This window comes from Anguilla rostrata, chromosome 18 (assembly GCF_018555375.3).
Source record: "Anguilla rostrata isolate EN2019 chromosome 18, ASM1855537v3, whole genome shotgun sequence".
In the NCBI taxonomy this organism is placed as follows: domain Eukaryota; kingdom Metazoa; phylum Chordata; class Actinopteri; order Anguilliformes; family Anguillidae; genus Anguilla; species Anguilla rostrata.
In genome coordinates, this window is record NC_057950.1 from 18,166,661 (window position 1) to 18,189,747 (window position 23,087).

General features: G+C 42.0%; 1 protein-coding gene across 1 annotated transcript in view; it reads right to left on the bottom strand.

Moving 5' to 3' along the window:
• Window positions 1-23,087, bottom strand: part of dntt (deoxynucleotidyltransferase, terminal) — a 59,598-nt gene that overhangs the window by 23,237 nt on the left and 13,274 nt on the right. Inside the window, exons 4-8 of the mRNA XM_064317952.1 lie at window positions 21,460-21,630; window positions 20,138-20,209; window positions 19,440-19,563; window positions 16,118-16,250; window positions 5,241-5,343 (exon numbers count right to left, since the gene is read on the bottom strand). Of these exons, the coding sequence (XP_064174022.1) occupies window positions 5,241-5,343; window positions 16,118-16,250; window positions 19,440-19,563; window positions 20,138-20,209; window positions 21,460-21,630 (603 nt within the window). The remainder of the gene's footprint in view (window positions 1-5,240; window positions 5,344-16,117; window positions 16,251-19,439; window positions 19,564-20,137; window positions 20,210-21,459; window positions 21,631-23,087) is intronic.

The window sequence follows — 23,087 nt, forward strand, 5'->3', positions numbered from 1 at the left end:
ATGACATTACTGTAAACATGTTACACAGAGCAAAACATACCCTTGCCCTTAACCTAGCACTGCAGTATAACATTCCAAACATGTGTATTAACAATGCATTCATGAATTATTGAACGTGTATTGAACACGTCCTGTTCAAGAATCTAGCGTGGCACCATTACACCGTATGCGTTAAATCAAGCTGCATGTAGGTAAATATTTCAAGCACAAGTTTACATCCCTGTGTTGTCCAGCTTGATTACCTTTTAGTCTGCCTACTTGTTTTAAAACAGCTATATAATTCTTGTTCACTTTTGTATTGGACCAGAGTAAAACACACAAATGAACATGCATACATGTGTATTCTTTAGCTGTAACTCATTATTTTATCAAAAATAAAATGAATGATTGAGCTAATTATAAAAGAGCAGAAGCTGGAAAACTGGAAAACAAAATGGACATTTTTTTTATCCCTTCATTGTGAAAGTTCACTGTTTAGTACTATGCTATTAACTAACCTGATGCAAAATAAACTGAGATTGAATTAGTTTTTCAGTGGATGATTGTTCATATGGTCACTGTGTTTTTTGGAATAATTGCATGTTGGCCCACAGCCATTAAAACGACCATCTCATCTTAATTCTCAGCATCCGCATTTTTGTAGAGATTGTCAGGGACAAGACGAGACCCCTGAATGCACTGGGCAAAGTGCAATTTTATGAAGCGCTCCTTTGCGTTTAGAGTATCGCCAAGCTGCTCTCAAATCATCTCGGCGAAGCTGAGCGTTAATAGCCGACGGAAATCAGCAGGTAGCCTCATGTCAGACCATGTCAAAAAAAAAATAAGCTGATTTTGGCAGAAAGCTGTTTACCGCCGTGGATTTAACCGAGCAGGGCACGTTCTAACATCGAAGCAGCGTGAAGTTAATCTATTCATAGCTCTGCAAGTTAAGCAACTTATCTGTGGCAAACTTTGCTAATGCAACATATAAGGTCAGCTTTTTATTTTTATCTGTACATAGTTATTTATTTTTCTTCAGAAATGCTGTCACACGCTGTCACAAACAGCTCACACCTTCTTACCCACCCCAGAGGGTAGTGGAAGATCCTGGGGCAAAGGGGCATAGGCAGTTCTGATCCTGCCACATTTTCTACGATTTCTGTCAAATCTACCTTACCACCACCCTCTCCCCGCCCCCATCTGACTATATTTCAAATATGCTTTTCCTTCGGCTTGAGACTGATTATGGAAATTATGTCATGTCTCACACTCTCCATTTTGGCATGAGGCTGTGTTTTGCCCTCTTAGCCTTGTAAGCATATGCCTTAACGATTGTGTTTGGCGTTTTTTTTTTCATTTACAAATGTGTATCCTGTGAAAACTGAAAAAATTAATTGGACAGACACATCTGAACCTCATAGCATTTGGTCCGTCGAGAAAGCGGATTGGTCTCGGCTGCGCCGGCTGGAGGAGAGAGGAGAGAGCACTAACAACCTGGGTTGCGCAAACTAATCGGCCCAGGTGCTTAAAGGTGTGTTCCTCTCCACAGTTCGAGGCCGAGACCGGGAGCACACACCAAGCTAGTGTCTGTCCAAGCATGCAAAATGAAAAATTGGCCAGCTACGGGTGGTGTGCTGAAAAAGTGGTCCCTCTGTTTTACTTTCTTTTGTCTTTGTTATTTCAGTCTGTCGTTTTAGTTTATTGTTTTCGCCCGAAACCCGTGAGGGGGAAGAGTTAAGGTGGTTGTTTATTCGATTTCGTGTTGATGTGGTTGCGCTCTCTCTCCATGCAGCAACCAACTGTCCACAACCAGAACTGCCGCATCTCCCTCCCAGGGGTGTCACACCAGCGTGTGTCAGATATCATATAGCAATGACATATTTTAAAACACGTGAGAATGGCATAGACATATGCATTTTCCAAGTATTTTTAACAGAACATTAACAGTGCGGTTAAGTGTTATTAATCTGCACAGGTAATCTTTTTTTTTAGGAGAAACATTGTCAAGCAACCTGGGAAAACCTGTAAAAAATGTTGTTAATGTTGTGCACATACTATAGGGAGGAGTATACTCTGCTTGAACTTGATGTTATCCAGCCAGTTCTTAACCCTGATTTTTCTTTTCCATGCGGTTTGAAATAGCTGGTGATTTCTGGTAGCTTGGTTCATTCATGTCCTCCTCGAGAGTGTTGGTGCTGCTAGCCGGTGCTACTTTTCACTCTCGGTCTACAGAGATGTGGACTTCATGTCAACTGGATACGGTACACCATGGGTGCCCTGTTGACTTTAAGGTTCTCTAGAGCAAAATGGGAAGAGGAAATTCTCATTGACAGCAATCCTCACGCTTTGACCAATGATATTCCAGGAACAGTCCGACTTGCCACTGTCACGTTTCAATATCAGACCATGTGCTACATCCATATGCTGGAATCCTGTGTCTTATAGGGTGAACCCCCCACGAGCCACCCAATCAATAGTTAATTAGCTTAGGTTGGCTACATGGTTACAGTGCCCACCCCAACACCGAAGATGAGTTCTCTTTCAAGGGCCCATTCTCAAATACTAACCTAAATTAAATGCCCTTGAATGCCACCCTTCGGAATAATTTTCCAGTACATGGAGTTGGACTTTTATTCTGTCACACATTAAAGACACGAAGGCAAAATCCATGTCATCCATCTAACAGCACCCCTGGAAGCAAGTCTGCACTCTGCAGCCAAATGGTGCTTCCATGACTCAGAAAAAAGGCAAAAACGATAGATTACATTAACAAGGACGTTTAGAGATATACTTTTCACCTCCCCACAGGCTCAAAAAAATGAAAAAACGTTCTCTGATATTAGCCCAGTGTGACGTATTGTGGCTCTGGGGCAAGATCGCACATGACAAGGTTGCGAGATTTAAAGTCACCCTCCGTTACCTCCTCTGAATCACTGCTCTGCTGGTGTCCCAAGGGACCTGGCAACACCCACGGCTCTTTGCCCGTTCCCTGGTGTGCCTGTTCCTGGATTCCGGCATCCCTGTCCCTCCATCGAACCCCACTCGTCCCATCCCGCACCCCTGCTTAGCCAGGTCGAAGGGCCAGTTGGGGACGAGGAGGTTTTTAAAACATTTTATCCTCATTTTATTTTTGTCTGGGATGAGACACAATTGCCAAAGCTAATTGTCTGCAGAGGTAGACCACAGAGGCAACGAGAAGGAAGAAGATTTTTTTTTTTTTTTTAAAGCGAGGAGTTTATTTTTAAACTGAATGATGACAAAGAGGGGTCTGCAGCTCTTCTGAACCAAACGCTTCATCAAATCCTCCTGTAGGAGGTGGTGAAGGACACCCTCCCCACCTTCCCCAACCCCCCCCCCCCTCCCCCCCCAATTTCTCCAGGGATCTTGCTACTGTAAGATCGATGCCATTCGGGATTATTAACCAGTGGCTTTCGCTTCCAACCTGACAAAAAAATTGACGTGATATTTGCCTTTTCACATGCAAAAATCACTAATTACTGTACACATTTGATTGCTGCAATCGCCTGAATAATTATACAATTACTGATCAACTGTGACCTTTATAAAAAGGAATTAGCTGGTGCAATCGACTACACAGGTGAGATGAAGGAATGTGACGTGGATGGAAATGTCTTTCAGTGACTGGATGCAACATTACCTTCCTGGTACACTGCACACCAGTGGAGTCCATTTATTTTGCAGGGGATTTATTTTGTTTACAGTGAATCCATACAGGCAAAAAAATAAACAAAACAGACTGCCATTTACAGACGCATCAAACCTGGTATGAAATAAATGAGGAGGGGGAATCCTCTGTTGGAGGAAAAACAGAATTCAGCAGGGGACAGGTCTGACGGATGCATTTTTGAGTGCAAATAGTTTGACGGTCCTAAATTACATGCAATTCTGAACAGGCGTGTATGAAATGGTGGGTACATTCCCAGAAAACAATTCTGGCAAACGTGCATTCTACAGGCTACTGATTCGCATAAAGAAAATATGGTCACAGATGAGTCAACAGATGGCCCAAATGATTCACATTTTATTTGTTCTGCAAGTAAAATCACTGGAATCCAATTTAAAAGTTATTCTTGCCATCACTTCGTACCTCGATTCCCAAAGATACTGCTCAGTTGTGGATAGCATCAAACAATGGCCACTGAACTTTGAGGTTGAGTTCAGAAATGTACAATAACTGTACAATGTCTGGGAAAATGCTGGAAAAGTTATATGCTGAAAGCAAACGATAAATCCTTCTAAGGTCTGACGCCTAATGTTATTCATTTAGTATGTAATTCTTGCATTGTGACAATTGTGAGAGGCAGTTAGCAATTTCCAAGAAGTCGTGGGAGTATTCAAAAAAAAAATTAGCACAATAGTGCAAGGTTCAGGCTGCACAAACTAGACAACACTGCTGCTCGGTTCCAGCATTATGAGTTACTGTTAATTTTCAGACTAGTTGATTACAAATTATTGCCACGTGAACAAGGCAGATCACTGGCATTGGGAGTGTTGGGACAGAAACCAAAAGAGAACTCCTATGTGTTCAGGAGCCTGCTAAAGTGTGGTGATGTGCTCTATCTGTTGCAACAGGTGAAAGCAGACATACAATGACTGTAAGTACACGGAGCTCTGCAGGATCAATGTGGCAGCTGTTCATTGCAATGTTTAGGGGTCAATACACACACACACCCTCACCCCTGACTACAAACTACATACACATGCTTCCGTGCATGTAATAACCAATCAGCCTACAGTCACCAAGAGAAAAGGCGTGGTTAGTTCCTGGAGATAGTGGCTTCCACCAGTGAGGAAGTGGCAGGGGGGAGCCAAATGGAGTCCATAAAGCACAGTTCCCCTAGTAAAGGGTTTGATTAAAATCCCTTAAAATACCATCCTATCATTAAGAGGTGTACTTCAAGTAGTTTCTATAAAATTTAAACCATGTACAGGGCTTTTGCTTACCAAGAGTCATCCATCATTTATAGCATTTTGTGAATGAATTTATAGTGAAAACTACAGTTGCTCTGGATAAATGCCATCTGCTGTGCCAAATTACCATAAAATAATAACTACAACAAAAAATAGCAATGAAATGTAAATTATGTAATTTATCAGATCACTAATTATACCACTTTGATGACCTCATGGTTTGAACACAACTCCCTCCAAACACACACACACACATACACGCGTGCGCACACGAACGTGCGCACACACACGCAAACCACTGTAATAATGGAATGTCTAGCTGCACGCACCTGGTATTTGAGCTTATCCACCACTCTGGAGAGCAGCCCCTCCTCTTTGCCAGGCTGCGGGGTGGTGATCAGGAAGTCCGCGTCGTGTCCAAACTCCTTCTCCCTGCAGGGACGGATTTTTACTTATTTATTTTTCCCCCAAATGTGCTGCCTTGATGGTCCAGCAAACCACTAAGCCGGACCATGTTTAGTCACACTCGTCGCCCACAATGTGAAGGCGGAATGGTCTTTATCGCCCCAGTTCTGCTGGACCAGCAAACAGTTCCCAGCCCTTTTCTTCTTTTAATTCAAACAAGCAATTTGTGCTGCATTATTAAATCCAACAGAGCTGCCAGAATTCTCACTCGTTTGAGAATCTTCATTTTATACTCGGATTACTGCAAAGCACCAGCGGACAAAGACAGCCACAAAACCCTGTTCAGCCAAGGAAAACAACCAGTCTCTGTACAATACTTATATACACAAGTTGTCCTAATATGGGCTGCACGAAGCATGTAATATTATAATAGCAAAATGCAGTTTTTTCCATGTTTTCTGAAAACTACACAATTTGTTGTTCAATACCGATGTATTAGAGTTATTATCACAAGATCCACAGGTTTCTGTCAACACTTCATAGCTCTGTTTTCCCACTAACGGTCATTTGCATAAGAAGCTATACACCATCAAACATATACCATATTACATAAATCATCACTCTAAGACTATCCAATGGCCATTTATTGATAATATTTAAATAAATTACTCACCCATTAGGCAAAAAGAATATGGATTGAACATGTTTATAGCGTATAGGATTAATGTTGTATGAGAAGCAGTATTAATGTCCCAATCCAAGTGTAATTACCATTACTGGCATCATATCTGCACTAAACGTCCAGACATGTCTTAGAGGCCGGAAATCATTTGTATTCTTATGAATTGACTGTATTTCTGTTTCTACATATCAGCACATTGTACCACATAGCGAAAAACATACTCCACAGACAGACACACGAACACACACGCACACGCACATGCACACACACACACACACACACACACACTCATTTTCTCTCCAGGGGAAAAAGCTTCTAATTTATTTTTGAAATCCGGGAATAAATAAAAATAAAACTGCTCAGATGGCACATGGTAGTTAGTTATGCATTGTTTGGAATTCTGTGCAGGCTGATCTCTTTGATATTTAAATCACATGTATAATTCTAAGGTTCTAATTAACCAAGCCTCAGTGAACTTTCTCTAGACCCAGTCTCCAGACACAAGCCACAGCCAGAGCTTGCGGGCAGGCATGTGGGGTGGGGTAGTGGGGGGGATTCTATTTAGTTGTGACTGGCACTGAACGGCATCTGTCGGTGCCAAGTGACCGAAAGGCAGGGGCATTGCAAAGCATTATGGGAAATACTGCCTATTCATGAAACAGAACAAATTAATTAAACATTTAACATACACATTGAATACTGCCTAATAATGTAATAATGGCTAATACTGTACACGGGGCATCTGTGCAGACACAAATATAGAAGCAACAATATAGTTTACATAAATCCATTATAGAATAAAATATATTCACAATACAATGATCTACAACCGTTTTGCTTTGCGTTTCATACTATATAGACAGTTATGGATAAACTATACTACGGTAAATTCACAATTTCAAATACAGCACATCAGAAACAGACTGAAGAATCAAGAAACAGCTCCAGTGTCATTGGCTGAGTAATGCCCCATCTTTCAAATGTCTAAAACCAATCACATCAGGGTAACCCAAGAATATCAGGTATAAACAGACAGAGTGATAGTGCCACAACCTCAGGGTCAGAGTCCTGACCCATGCAGCGGTATCGATCATTGCCAGTGACGCATGAGATTGATGTGTTCTATATATGGTGACACAGAGCTCACTCAATTCTTTTACTTTTATAGAAACCTTTCGCTCTTTCCATTGCCTCACCTTGATTTTTTTGACACTGGTTTACACAGCATACCTCGGGGTCACTTAGAGGTGCATCCCAATAGACAACAGTTCTGTCTGACATCCGTTTGATTGCTTCCATAGTGATTCTATTCAGTAAATCACGAAAGCTCCAGTGAAACAACGGAGGTGTCAGTCATCACAGTACAGGAGCAGAGAGCAACAGCTGTGACCACTGAAAATTAATAACAGGACAGGCACATGGTTTTAAGCAGCGACTTGAGCCATTCCAGTCAGTGCTGCCCTTTCAAAGAAGGGACTGAATAATTAAACTCTTAGCTGTAAACCTCACAGTTAAAAATAGAGAAACAATAACAAATGAGTCTCCGGTCTCATAGATCCTGCCTCAGTGCAGAGCTCTCTCTCTCTCTCTCTCTCTCTCGTTACCCTCCCCCCCTTTCACAGACACAGCTGCAGGGCCTTGTGCTAATATAAAAAGTCTGATTCAAAGACAGAGCATTTTGCATTTCTGAAAAAATAACTAAATGTCTTGCGGAAATTGCAAACAGTAGCAGCCACTCAGCATTCAAGTGCTTTTATTAGCAAAGAGCAGTGTTTTTAAAACTTGCACTCAGCGTGCACTCAATTATTTTAAAAAAGCAATTCCTTTCTGTAGTGCCTCGTTGCTGTATTTTCCAACCAACTGAAAAAATCTCTCTCTCTTTCTCATTCTCTCACACACACAGACACACAGACTAGACAGAAATGGCTTATGGCGTAAGGAGGGGGGACAACCATTGTATGGCATGGTCACTGGAGGAGCCTACAAAGGTCATTGCTCTGTGCCTAATTCAGACGGTGTTAAAAAAAAAAAAAAAAACCAATGCTCACCATTTAGAACTCAACAAGGCAAAACTAACGTACCAGTCACTCCAACACAGGAGAAACCAGCCAGAAATGGCCTGAACCTGATTAGAGTGGGGTGGGGTGGGGTGGGGTAGGGGGGCTCCAGCCTGCAGGTTTAATCATATAATCCCAAAACAAGCACTTCACCTCTCAACCCGGAGTCCCAGTAGCCTTGCTGTTTGGGAAAAGGCTTAGCAGAATGCATTTACTCTCAGAGTACCTCATCCGTGCCAGGTCCATTGGAATTAAAGCTTCGCTACTTAACCTTTTGATGTTTCACATTTTAAAAAAGAAAAGCCATCACATTTAACTTGCACGTTCAAATGCTAAAGGTAAAACTGTATGCATTGAAGAGGCATTAACTCCACAATAGTGCGCGTACTGTGCATCTGAAAAATATCCTGCCTCAAAGAGATGCTCACATGCATACTTCTATAACTTGACATTTTTTAAATCCTCTTTAAGACATACATTATATTTACTACATATTTTTATGAATTTCAATAAAATTAAGTTTTCATTCATCCCAAATGTGTACCACCAATTACAGGAGCTTAAACCTCAGGGTCAGGGTACAAACAAGCATGCAGCCAGATCACTGCCAGTGATGCAAATATGTAGCGGCATGGACACACTCAGCTCTGTTACCTTTTTCCCTTAGCATGTTCTCATCTTAATTTTTTGCACACTAGTTTACACAGCACACCTGTGGGTCACTTTCGGGTATGTCCCAAGTGTCTGTAAGTTCTGCTTTACACCATGTGACTATAAGCTCTTTCGCTTATTGAATTTCTTTTAGCACCCTGTGATGTCAACAGGGGTGAGGAGAGGGGTTCTTCTCCTGTTGGGTTGCTGTCAGAGTTTTCTGGTGTCGCCCAAAGATGGTGATTTAGGTGACTGGGGAGAATTATTGAATTTTTGTCATCGTATGCATCTCTGTAATTCCCTTTTTGCAGTTTCTCATTTGAAGAGTCCTTTAAAACGAGTATGCTTTTTCAGATGTGATCGAAATATAAAAAGATTGCACCCCTATAAGCTTTGAAATAATTCCAGATAGAATTAGGATATTACTATCATTTATCAGATTCACACACTGTGCTTCCTCTACATTAACCAGTTTAAATATGTTAATATCCTATATAACCATTTTCCTACCATTATGAATGGCAGAGGTGGGGTTGCTCTGACTCTCTCCCTGGTTGGCTTCTGTGTCCCCATCTAAAACATGTCCTCTGCTATTGGTTGTTTATAGTTAATTTATTAGTTCAATTTCAAATTCTGCTTGACATTAAAGCAACTACTTCGGGATATCCGTCGCTATACAAAAACCTTCACGCCTTGTAGTGACATCACTTTTGCAGCTATAGTCCCAGTCAAACTCCAAATAAGCTGCAGTTTCCTGAGTAACCAAGGTCATTTAATTCAGTCTAGAAACACACTTGTCATAGGACTAGCAATGTCATAGGGCTAGCAATTCACAGGAAAATCAAGCATCAGCGTGCTGGGATGCGCAGGACAATTACTAAACGTCAGTCATGCAGAAATAGTGTCGACAGATATATCAAAACCCCGTTCCCACTGCGGTGGTTCAATCTACCAACCATGAGACAGATGTGCAGGGGTCAGAACGGGGGTACTTATTCTCCCAAAAAAAGAAAGAGAAGGAAAACAAGTTGAGAAATGACTTGAGCAGCCAAAGGTTAGCAGGACGATGAATGTCAGGTGGTGACGGAATGAACACGCCTGGTGCGGAATCCCATCTGCATGGCCCTTGCATCTCAATCAGCTGCGCAGAACAGCGCTGTACGCCTCCTGCTCAAAGCTTAGACGCACCCTGACATGGTGGAGTTCAGAGGTTTCCACAAGCATTTGAACATACAGGAGGAAAAATATGATAAAATCGCCCACTGAAGTCTCAACAAAAGCGTGATTAGGGCCTTGGTGTTTAGCTCAGCAATGTGGTTGGCGGAGGGGCGTGGTTTGCGGTCCGTAGCAGATCTACCCCATTACCCCAGCTTTGGGCACACTCCCTGTCGCGCTCAAATGAATCTCGAGCAACAGCACGGAGAGTTACACGCTGGTATCCAGAAATGAATCCCCAAAAAAACTGTATTTATTAAAGTGAGTGAACGGCTGGCGGGTTTTAATAAGGTTCCGTTACAGCGCTGTGTCTCTGTTGTCTGGCGGTCCCGACGCGCGCGACGGCATTCCGCTGGAGCGGCTGGCGTTGCGGCTGCTCGTTTCGCCTCGCGTTCGCCACTTCAATCAACCGCTGTCAGCAAAAAAGCAGGCGCAGCACACACAACGGCATCAAAGGACTTTCCCCCAGCCGCAAGAGGCTTTCATTCCTAATGACGTTGCCGCTGACAGTTCGGAATTATTCCATAGCATTTCCTGCCCACCAAATCCTGCATTTATTACTTAAGGAGTTAATTATATACAACGGGCATTGATGGATATTTCAAAGGCAACTCACGCTTCTGTCAGAATGCTCCATACCCTCTGCACTCCATTAACGACATGATTTGTTTTATTTTTAATGAGGTGTGTACCTAGCTTGAGATAAACCATAAATAAACTAGCTTTACTGCACATAGCAAATAAAATATACGTGTTTAGAAGTAAATGAGAGAACATGAATTAATAATGCTTTGGATTGGAATGTCACAAACTGTATTTTCTGGTTTGCATGGGTAAAATGACAAATATCAGCAGTCACAATTCAAAATAATATGTTTAATTATGTTTTGTGTGTTTTGTATTACGTTTTTGCAAACATGTTTGATCACGTGTTACTTGAGCTCACACCTGAACACAGCAACCTTTGCATTGAGACTGAGGGTAACTATCAATCTTTCTCTAAGACACTACATTACATTACATTACATTACAGGCATTTGGCAGACGCTCTTATCCAGAGCGACGTACAACAAAGTGTATAACCATAACCAGGAACAAGTATGATTTGTTCTTAAAAATTCTTCTTTAAAAAGTTCTTTAAAAATGAGCTTTATAGTCAGTGTGTAAATGCATTGCGATACAAATGCATGCTGGGCCTTACATGACAAGCTCCAATCCTCAGTCCCAGCCATATGTTCAGTAGTTATGACCAGACATCCAGCGGTCAGACAAATTAGCTTCATCCCACTAAGAGCAGAGTGGGTTTAAGTAGGTCAGGGTTCCTCGGGCTTCTGCCCACAGGCTACAAGCGTATCATCTGTGTGAGATACTGTAGCTAGATTCCCTCCTGCAAAGCTGTGGGGACCGTAGGGTATCCAGAGTCATCGGCTCTCAGACTAGTAAATCAACAGCACATTTCAGCAGCAGTCCTGTTGTGCCTGAGTGCAATAGGCAGAGCTATGATGGGAATTTGGGGAAAAAAAGAAAAACATTGAGGGGGGGAGGTTCTTTGAGAAATAAACTGACCTTGCATCCTGTAAACTAGTGGCATGATTAATTAACATGATGGCTGGTAGTCGTTAAATCCTATACTCTGAATGTTTCTCCAATCATACAATTAGGAACCCTCCAAGCATTTTTATAAACTTCTTAATGCCCTTTTATTCCAAAAAGTAAAATAAAATGAGCACTTTAGATTCTCTTACGGTCAGCAAGCAGACAGTGCTGTGTGTTTTTCTATGTTACACAGTATGTTTTTTAATGGTAAGTGCTGCACATTCAGACCATGTCTCTTATTGCATCACTGATTACTGAAACAAAAGCGTATGGCCGTGCCTCATTTTGATTATTAATGGCAAGCATGTAAGCACATAAATATTTTACGATGTAGAACTTTAGTGCTGCATTTATGAATGGTGAGTTAATATTTACTGGCATTTACAATGTTGTGGCACTCAAGGAAAATGTGATTTTAATCCCCTGCTTCCTTGATTTTAGTCTCCATTATAACAATAGTAAACAGTACTGGAAATTTATTGGAATGTTTCTTTCTAATTAAATCCTTGTACATCATTCACATAATGCATCTTTTACACAGATGCCTGTGCTTCTTTGAAGCTGGCAAATATATTATTCTTTCAAAATTAGATTCATAAGTATTACACAATGAAGGATTGTCATTACTGGTACCAAAGTGAAACTGAATATTAATTCATTTTATGCAAATATTCAGCAAAAATTAACCCAGAAAGCGTTTTACAAATATCACACAGTGTCTATCAGACCATATGCATATTATTGTGTTCGACTCTTGGCACAACACAAATATGAAGGTATATAAGCTCTTGAAACTACAAGTCAGAAGCAAGACTTCTTCAAGCTTGACAGAAGTTAAAAGGGGAGGATTTGATTTTGGTTTTCAAATTCATTAAAAGGTATGAAAGTGAACGACAAAAGATTTTACAGTTTTTTACCATTTTCCTTTCAGCTTTCAAGTCCTGCAGAACAAGAGACACTGCTAGCAATCAGCTAAAGTGCAGCCGTGCAGGACTGCAGTGTGACGCCCTTTTTGTATAGACTGGAGGAGAATGACGACACTTAAAGGCTGAGTTGCCAGTTCCCGTCTTCCAGTATTCTTCTCAATATGAAAACTTAGTCATCTTTTTTTTATTGTGAGCTTTTGTAACTTCACTCTCTTCATGGGTAACTTTTCGGTTTAAAAGCAGCAGTGCTGTGAGAGAGATGGCTGGAGGGACATATATAAACCACCATCTATTTTACGGCATCACATTCATTCACACACCGCAGAACTGAGACGGTTATTTTCAGTCTCATTCGCTCAAAGCTCTGTCTGTCACTTGGCTGTCCTCGCATGCCTCCAAGATTGCGTTTGATGTGAAAGGTTAGGGATCTCTAAGAGCTTTCTTCAGTATAAATGTGATGACAGGTGAAGTTAGCAGAAAAGCTCTGCTTACTTTTCAAAATCAACTTTACTGCTTTTTTTCTGTCTCTCGTAAGTTGCTGCCACAGGTGCAAACTTCCTGTAACTGCTTATTTTTTGCCAGATCTAGAACACAGAACATTCAAGTGATAAGCATACAGAAAGCCAGGTGCATTTATGCATTTACCATTCACAGAAATTATGGAAATTATGTCACTAGGCGGTCCATAGTACACACCCCTGGTGTCAATAAAGAGTGTTGTTGAAGGGCAATCTGTAGACTTTATGTTTTGAATATTCACCAACACCAGTCAAAACAAGAGCAAACCTGTCTTCTCTCTGGAAATGCTTGCACATCTTGGCAACAGCAAAGCCATCTCAAGGCTGGTTGAAGGCCATAACAAAAAAGATGAATAAGAACCCCAATTAAGTAATCTGAACACATTTTAAATGTATGAACAAATAAGGGTGCCAAAAACTAGAGATAATATTATACATTTCTGAGCCAAAATTACAAAGAGACACATTGCAGTAGGTTAGGAGGATGATTAAGAAAAACATATTATCTTATAACACAGCCATGCCAATTACCGCCCATGAGATAGTGTTTCACTCTGAGTGAGCGTTTCAGACCAATGATTAACCCCGATCCAGTCCTTAAATTACACAGCTGGTTAAGGAGATTGCCCAGTAAATGAGTCAGGGGGTATATTCAATTTCACCCCTCACCCCTTAAATTTATGAATGTAAGCAAGTTTTACTGTTTTTTAATTTTCATACAGCAATTTAAATTAATTTCAGTGGCTACTGAATTTTTAATAATGTATAAGAGATTGCTTAACCCCTTCATGTAAGTCCCCAAGTGACCAGTACGCTGATGTACTGAGACATTTAGTGCTCCTGCAACCCAACTATGAGCATAAACAACAAACTCACATTGTAGATTTATTAGTAGATGATACACAACAACCATGAGACATACAGAGTTTCTCAGTCCCACCATTGCCGTGTAGGTTGTCCATTAACCTTTTTGCACGTAAGTTCCAAAATATTTCCAACGGCCCCACAGCATGAGTTTTTTTGTTCGCACCAGCAGTTTCAAAACTCCACTAATGACAGAAGTATGATCTCCAGAATTTCCTCTGGAGTGGAATGGTGCCCTAGAATCTGTTTGGATACCATCCTGGCCTTTATTTTTTATTTTGATATCCTATTATCAGGTTTTTCAGAGCTGAGGTTTCTCAGAATCTGGCTGAATACTACAACACCTACTTGCAAACAATAAGCATGCTGTGATGATTCACAACTGAAAAACCTCCATTTATCTGAACTAAAACAATCATTATTTTCCCTCAACAAGGGCCCCATGATAATCTGCTCATTACTGACATAAGGACAAATTAGTAAACATCTAGATGTCACCTGAAAATTTCAAGTGTTCAAATAAACACTTGGCCATCTGGACCAACAATTTGCTTTTTCCGGGCTCTAGACCTTTTGTTTGTCCCCTGTGGGCTGGCAGGAACGTCCATGCCTTGAATGATATATTTAAAAAGGAGGGATCTGAAGGAATTCTCTTCTCTGCCTGGATCCTCCTGTTGCTTTTATCTTAGACTCCACAGAGTCTGGAAAACATACGGGGTGTCATGGAATGCTTCTGTGCATACATAGTCAAATTACTGTTCCCCACTGTTGGCAGAATCCTGATCTCCTCTATTTATGACATGCCCTTCAAGATAAGACCGCTTGCTGTTACTTCCATATGGCAGAGAGAACATGATTTGGGCTTTGAATCGGAGAGGGAGGCTACCTAACGTGAGAATTATTTTCATCTTCTTCAGAAGTGAAGGCGGGGAGAGTGACTATGATGTGCCGCCATTCATACGTGCTACCCACAGGGGTGGCAGCAGCCATTTCGAGGTGCAGAGACACCTTGAACAAGGAGAGAGCAGGACTCAGTTCTGATATGGGTGGATGAGGTACAGGGAAACTAATGAAAATGGAGGACAGAGAGAGGCACTTACACTTCTGTTCCCTTTATTCTCTCTCTCTCTCTCTCTCTCTCTCTCAAAAACACACAGTGTAACTGTATTTTCAGGGGTATTCATTAATTTAACTTCCTTTGGGTTAGCTATAGCTGTTATAGTAATCCTTAGCAACAGAGACTCAGGACTGAGTTCCTTGAGCAATCTGCAGTTTTTCATATCGGCAGAAGTAGGCAAAATTATATAGTGATTAAAAAGCACAGAAAAAAGTTTTTTTTTTTTTAAATCTCCCCACAGTCTTTGCCTGCTGTGCTCAGAATACGGGAGAACATGGCTTCCAGCCCGCTAAATAAACAGCAGAGCGTGACCGTCACTCCCACAGCGAGACGCAGTCTGTCTTCAGCAGCAGACTGCTCCTGCATTATTAACGGCCATGTCAGCGCACACACACTCAGCCTCCTGTGCAGACTGCCTGATTCACACAATGCTACGAGTCGAGGACCGAGTGTGAGAGTCTTTATCACAGAAGGGGTGGAGAAAAAAGAAAGGCCGGGGGGGGGGGGGGGGGGGGCAAAAGTGCCGGCCACGAGTCAGACCTTTCATGTGCTTTCACCATGAATGCCCAATTATCATGTGAATATGCACCTGCCTTTTGTTACATGTACATTACAATATGCACACATGTACAGAGGTTTCCATTCTCTAATGAAAGGAACAAAGGAATAAGGTCTTTCAAGCATAGAAAGCCAGTCTCCGCAGTGTACATCAGTTCCATTGCCAAAAGGAATCTATGCCAAGATTTATATTTTCATCCAGGCCAGACAACAAGCAAATGCAGGATCTATTCTGCTGTTACCAAACACACACACACACACACACACTCCCACACTCACTCACTCACTCACTCTCTCTCTCTCTCTCTCTCTCTCTCACACACATACACACACACACTCATCCTCACTCTCATTCTCACTCTCACATTCACACACACACACACACACACACACACACACACACACACACACACAAACCTGTACTTGTGTTCTGAGAAATTGTCTTTTGATCAGCAAAATAAATATTTTCACCCAGTGAATGGGTGAGCTGGTGATCTTGCGGAACTAGTAGATGGACAAATGCCTTAACCTTTGAGGTGGTAGAAAAACAGGGATGATAGGAACCATTGGGTAATCTGTGTGACTGTATCTCAGTGAATACCCACTCAGCTACTTACCTGCGAAAGCCACCAGTCAGAGCCACAATGGCATCAGGCACAATAGAGCGCACAGTGTCCTCCACCATTCTGCCCACTGCCTCCGCCTCCGCCTTGCTCATGGACTTTGAGATGTCATCATAGTACAGGAAACCTACCATACAGGAAAGAAAAAACAAAGGCATTAATCAATCAGTCAATAAATCACACTCTCGTCATTAACACAGATCAATTCTTTCATAGATCACTCCTGAGAGCCAGATCTGTGGCAATGCGGTGACTAACCAGAAATGCATTACAGCAATGCTGTAGAATATATCGTATCAAACCTTATGGGCCTTTCTTTCCCTTGGTTTTCTATCTGTTTGTGAATATTAAGCCTTTTTTCTCCCTAACCAATTCTCAGTCCCAAACTTCATCCTGTCCAAACTTAATTCAGTTCTCTCCCCTGTCATGAGAATCCATGTTTTAAAGAAACACCTGCTAGACAAATCAGAAACACTCTTCAGGAGGCAGGTGTGGATGTAACGACTGTCTACAGAAGAGTTCATGAACAGAACTACTGAGGCTACACAAGATGCAAACCATTGGTAAACCTCAAAAACAGGAATGGCTAGAAGTACTTAAAAGAGCCTGCAGGATTTTCGTGGACAGATGAGAACAAGACTCACTTGTATCAGAGTGATGGTAAGAGCAATGTGTGGAGGCCAAAAGGAACTGCCCAAGATCTAAAACACCCCCCTCATGTGTGAAACATGGTGGTGGGGGTGTTATGGTTTGAACATGTATGGTTGACACAGATACTGGCTCACTAATTAAATTATTATTATTTGAATTTATTTTGACCAGTTCTTTGTTACATTTGTATAGATTTCTGTTTGTCTGGAATAAGCTAAAATTATCTGGACTTTGAATAAATTAGCCACATGAGCTAATACATTTGCTTTTATTTATTTCAGTGTCTAGACTGGGCAAGACACCCACCATGATAAACCAATAGAACTGTGCGATGTAGGATATGAAAGGTTTTTGTTTACTCTTGCCTCTAAAGCGGCATTCTTCAACTTTTATTCACCTGTGGCACACTAGGCAAAAATTATGAAATTTCAAGGCAGAAGCCAAAAACAAATAAAGTACAAATTTTCCACTGGATGTGCTGTTTTTTTCCCAAAATGGTTCTTTCATCAACGTTATTAATTAATCAGTCTACTGATTGCATTGTTTGGCAGGCAAACCTTCACAATTTATGTGGCTGCTTGTGAACCTAACATTGTAATCATAATGGCTTTGTATGCATTCAGTAATTATGTTTGTTAGCAATGAATAGGGAAAAATGCATATATAAATCAGATACAAAAAAACCCATCAAAAGTATAGCGCAATACAGCTGGGACTGCATCAAAACTGCAGTGTTTGGTGCCATGACACTGCTCAATGATTCTCTTTAGGCTCTTACAACTGAACCAAAGCATAGGAACTACATTATGCTTGCATCTCTTCAAAGTTTTGCCGTTACGATAAAGTATATGTGGCAGCAGGCTAGAGATTCATTAAGGAAGTGAATGGAGACTAGCCAATGGGTTTCTGTTATGAATCGTAGGGTCTGCACAGTGTGTTCTGTAACAGCTAGTAGGGTCTGCACAGTGTGTTCTGTAACAGCTAGTAGGGTCTGGACGATGTGTTTTGTCACAGCTGGGTGTAAGCAGGAGCTGAGGCCCTTGAATTAGGTTTCTGGATGTAGACATCACACCCTGTTTCTATTGTGTAAGCACTTCTTCTTCGTAGATAACTGTGTTTAGGGCAGCTGCATAATCCAGCTGTCCTTGAAAAGCACGTTCCCACAGTCTGGCAGTGTTTGCTGATCCGCTGTTTAAGGGTTTGATAGAATATCACGTCCCCCCGTGATTACTCTGACCCTCTGCCACGACCTCGAACTCACGCGTCCCGCTCACTTTAATTATCCACCGCGCATTAATGTACAGTATACACATTTTTCAGACACTCTAAACATTCCCCCCCCCCCCCCCCATTAACATTCCCAAGAGATGACGCCACGGTTCTTGAACAAAAAGCATTAATTATCTCTTGCTGGCAAAGAGAATGAGTGCCTTATTAAATTCGACTGCTCTGCCTGTGACATTTAGAGTTTTTCACAGCATCTCTCCAGCATTATACTAAAGATGGTTAATCCGAGCCATTATCCAGCCCTGCTCTATCTGCTTCCCTGTAGCTCTCCGCTGTTGACTCTTTCCCCTCAGGGCTCTGGAAAAGCCTGACATATTAATTGGCAATCTCACGACATGCGTTCATAACCTCTGCCTTCTACCTTGCATGACAAAAACAAAACCAACCAAAGCTATCTGAATATTCCTTCAGATTGCAGCTAATCAATACGACCATAGCATTGTATTTCTTTGGTCCAGTCTATCCACCCATATCCGTTAGCAAAGCAAAACTGATGTTGCTAATAGGGTTCTTAGTCACTAACTCTAACACCGGATACATTTCTTAGCCAATAATTAGATCCCTGGACAAAAAAATAGAATTCTCAAAGGTACTTTTGAATCCACCTTGGCAGACTCTGGAGACATGCAGGGACCAGGGTTAGGGTTAGGACTGGGGTTATCCCAATTCATCCCTCTGAAATACATCTTCCACCGCTGTGTCCAACCTTTTTAAAACTGAAGCAAGAAGAACCTCCATCCACACCCTGCCTAACTAGCATAGCGCAGGTTTGGTCAACCTACACAAAGCTGAACGGGGATGTAAACCGGAATTAACCTGTGTGTCAGGGACATCAGAGCACCCATACCACTGGAGAGCCCAAGGGAGGCGCATGAGCCCTGCATACGTCCAGCCAAAAAAATATTTCCCCTCGCTTTGATTTTCTTTTTTTTCCTTTAGCTTTGGAGAATGACCCTGCGTGCCCTTTAATTATCTAAACCCCCGCCAGACAAACTGCGGCTAGGCGGAGTGTTAATAGTTTGCAGCGCATCACCGCCGCCTCTGTCAGGAAGTATCCCTCCGGACCCCCCCGTCCATCTGTGAGACCGGCACAGCTGCACGCGTTCAGCACCACTGTCAAATTTATTCATCTACAAAATAATGTGCTTTTACATATATATAAAAAAAACTCATAAAAGAAATATAAAACGCCTATTTTGTCATGTGATTCCATCTCTGCCTTCCATTGAACATACATTACGTTTTGGGAAACTTTATTTTTCTTTGCAGGGTTTAGAATTAATAGAGGTTTCCTGCCAAGAAGAAACACCTACATCCATTTAAATTGTATTTATTTTAAGCAGAGTGGAAACAGCACAGCGTGTGGTTATTAAATTACCTGCTTTCTGCATCCTGTTTAGCTGCACGCCCTGGTCGGTGAGGATGTCTGGAAAGGTCCGAAAGCCCTTCCGGTACCACTTCTCTGCAGTTTTGGGTCCAACACCAAACACACTTGTGAAGAGCTGCCAACAAAACCAGAATGTAGGACTGTTTGGGCCTGATTCTTTCACAGAACAAACTTGACTATAGCAAGGGAGCTGAGTGAGACTGAGCAGCAGTATGGCACAAGGCACTAAAACATAAAGACCTTATGTGCAATTAAAATAGTTTTTTGGAGTTACATTAAAAAATAAAAAACCTAAGAACATAAATTCTATGTAACACAGGAAATAACCAGGTATATGAATGGGAAAACCTCCTGACAGTAGCCTATGTTGTGGAAGTCTCTGGAGAAATGGCCCAGGTTAGTAAGGAAATAAAGTGGAAACTATCTCAGAGGGGGAGAAAGGGGGAGTGGTGACGATCACCTTTGAATTATATCAAACAACACTGTGGTCTAAGGCAAGATAATTTTTTTGTAAATTTCTTAACTACAGCAAGGAAATGTAAACCACGATTCAGTCACATCTCGACAACAAAAACAGGAGTCCTTCCCTCGTTTTGCAACATTTTTCGAAACCTTGCTTTTTAAAAAAAAAAACCTTCCTGCCAAACAAACAAGCCAGAGATGATGGAGCTGTGAGAGGGGAAAAGCACCTTCAGCGTCTGATATCTGTCATCGCTCAGAATGTCCCGCACTTTGGAGGAGATGCCACTCTCAAGGATCTCCTGTGAAGGAGAGAAAGCATCCAAACATTTTTATTTCTTTTCGCTGCAGTCCAGCAATCCCACACTTCAAGAGCCCTTTTTTAAAGTCATATTTATTCCATAATTGTGCGTGTGTGTGTGTGTGTGTGTGTGTGCGTGCCGGGAGAGAGACAGAGAGAGAGAGAAAGAGAGAGAGAGATTATCATTGTTCAGTTAAGCAGTTATGATCTTCTGCAGCAGATGTCAGCATACCAGAGGGGAAAAAAACCACAGCCATCTCTACTAAAGACTGAGGTCTGTATTCAATAAATTTGTCTACTTGCTAATCTAATGCAGACTGCATCAGTTCTCACACACAGTTTCCGTTCCGTGATAATGAAAAGAAAAAGTTTGTGAAGAAAAAGCGTGTTTGTTTACTTAAAGACGAATATTGATTGAATACAGGACAAAGAAAAAGAGCAAAGCCTGGATTCAATCAATTTGTCATTATAACCTTGACTCCCAATTAAATACAAGAGTTGCTTTTTTCTCAGCAATCACCAAAATTAACTCACCAGACTGTGTTTGTAAAAAATATGAGTAACCCTTTTGTATACATGTGAGTCAAGGGGCTAATGTTGATTGAATCAAGACCTACTGTAAGATTATTTGTGTATGTTTCGTACAATTTTATATTTGTATTCCTTTGTGTTTAAATACCAGCAAATGACCTGCATTTCCCCCGATAGCATTTTGCAGATGAGTGCATTTGGGGCGACATAGCTCAGGAGGTAAGACCGATTATCTGGCAGTTGGAGGGTTGCCGGTTCAAACCCCGCCCTGGGCGTGTCGAAGTGTCCTTGAGCAAGACACCTAACCCCTAACTGCTCTGGCGAATGAGAGGCATCAATTGTAAAGCGCTTTGGATAAAAGCGCTATATAAATGCAGACCATTTACCATTTGTCTGTACAACCATCCTCCTAAATATATCATCAGAAATATATGTTTGAGTTTTCAGTGTGCTTTTCCAGTCCCCCATATGGCATACAGTCTGTTGAATTCAAAGTCAGGGTGTGGGGGGTGGGGGGTGTGGCATCTTGGTCTGTTGTCCGTGTATTCCATATGCAGAATTTATTAACATGTTTTGAACAGGCGTTTCCTCCTGCCACCTGCAGTGCATAGGCCAGGGGTCCTCACAATCCGGTCAGGATTATTCCGAGTGACGGGGGCCTTGACAGCCTGTCAGAAGGGATTGCTGGAAACAGTGTGGTGTCATGGAGACGGGGGCTACCTCTATGACAGCTCTGGTTTGGTCCCCCAGACAGGGAACGCCTCGCAGGTCAGCGAGATGGCCGACTGCACCCGGCAGACTCTTCAGGACTGAGGCTGCCCGCATGAAAGCCAGGCAGGGGCCGTCCATCTCGCAGAACTCCGCATTCTCCGCCAGAATATCAAACGCATCCTGGGGAGCAGGGCATAAAGCAAGCAAGAGAGGAGGGAGGGAGGGAGGGAGGGAGGGAGAGAGAGAGAGAGAGAGAGAGAGAGAGAGAGAGTGAGGTCAGGTGAGCATTTGCACGTCCTGCTAGCTGACCCGTGGCAGACTGTAGTGAAATTTGGGTATGGACAGCGCCTCTCCGCCACGCTACACTGCACTCAGAGGTCTATCTCAACTGACCGCATGGTAGTACCAGGCTTCCGAGCCCTGGAGAGGAACCTGTCATTTCCCAATTCTCCGCCGCAGCGTCCCCGTGGAGCCTGCATGAAGGCTCCTGTGCTGCAGGACACTGGGAACCACTAGAGCTGCTCTTCTGAAACATTCAACAGAGAAGGGACTGAGTGGGGGGTGTTTACTGTACAGTGGAGGGTTACAAGTATGTGCTTTAAAATCATTGGTGGAGGCTAAAGAAGAGATATCAGGTGAGATTGACACACAGAGAAGGTACTGCAGGCTATTTCATTCCACTTGCTTATTCATGTGCACTGTTGCATTGCTGAAACGACCATGCTAACCCAACCCCTGCTCCCCATTGCTTTTAAGTGCTTAGAGAATTTTCAGTCCCAACACTATGGTGTTCAGTCTCGACCTCAATTTGCAGAACAAAAAATGTGCAAACATCTGACACTACTCCCCCTCTTGACAAGCATTTTATCCAGAATTGTTTTGTTTTTTTTCATAATGCATTTCAGTACAATGTCAAGTGCTGCACTACCAAAGCATAGAAGCAGGAAATTGTATGGTAGGTGGAGAGATTATAGCATTGCACCTCAGCAAATGAGAGGATCCACCTGCAAGCTCATCATTAAAAAGTGAAAGTTTCCTCAAAGTCCAGTGAAAAAAACCCAACAAAAATGTCCAACAAAGACGAACAGAAATATATCCAGTTTAATTGGTGTCAGGAAAACATTTGACCATTTAACCCCTTCTCTCAAAAAAGTTAAAAGGCTTTCAGAAGCCTTTTAAATATTAACAGCATTGTGCTGCAGGGGCTGTAGAGCATTTCATTTCAGTAACTGACTTCTCCCCCCAACTCACACCATCCGCTCCCATTTTGTCCCCTCCTCTGGGGGGGAGTTATATTAAACATGCATCAGGAACACATCCATTTAAACTAAAAGCAGCTCACTTCCTGTAAACAGATGTCGAGTTTATTCATGTTACATCAGGCTGGCTTTGTGTGTCTTTTGTGTTTGGCTCAGGGCTCTTAAAAGCATGCGTGATTTTGAAATGCAGTACATGTGTTGTGTACAATTACAGGGAGTGAATACACGGACTCTAATCATGTTGCACTCACTGTTTCTATGTTGAGGGAGAAAATTAATGAGACAAGTCCAAGGAAAAAGGGCAGAAGTCTTTGTGTCAGGGCATTGTCTCTTGTAATTGACTGAATGGAACATTCCATCAGTGGGAACATCTCCACG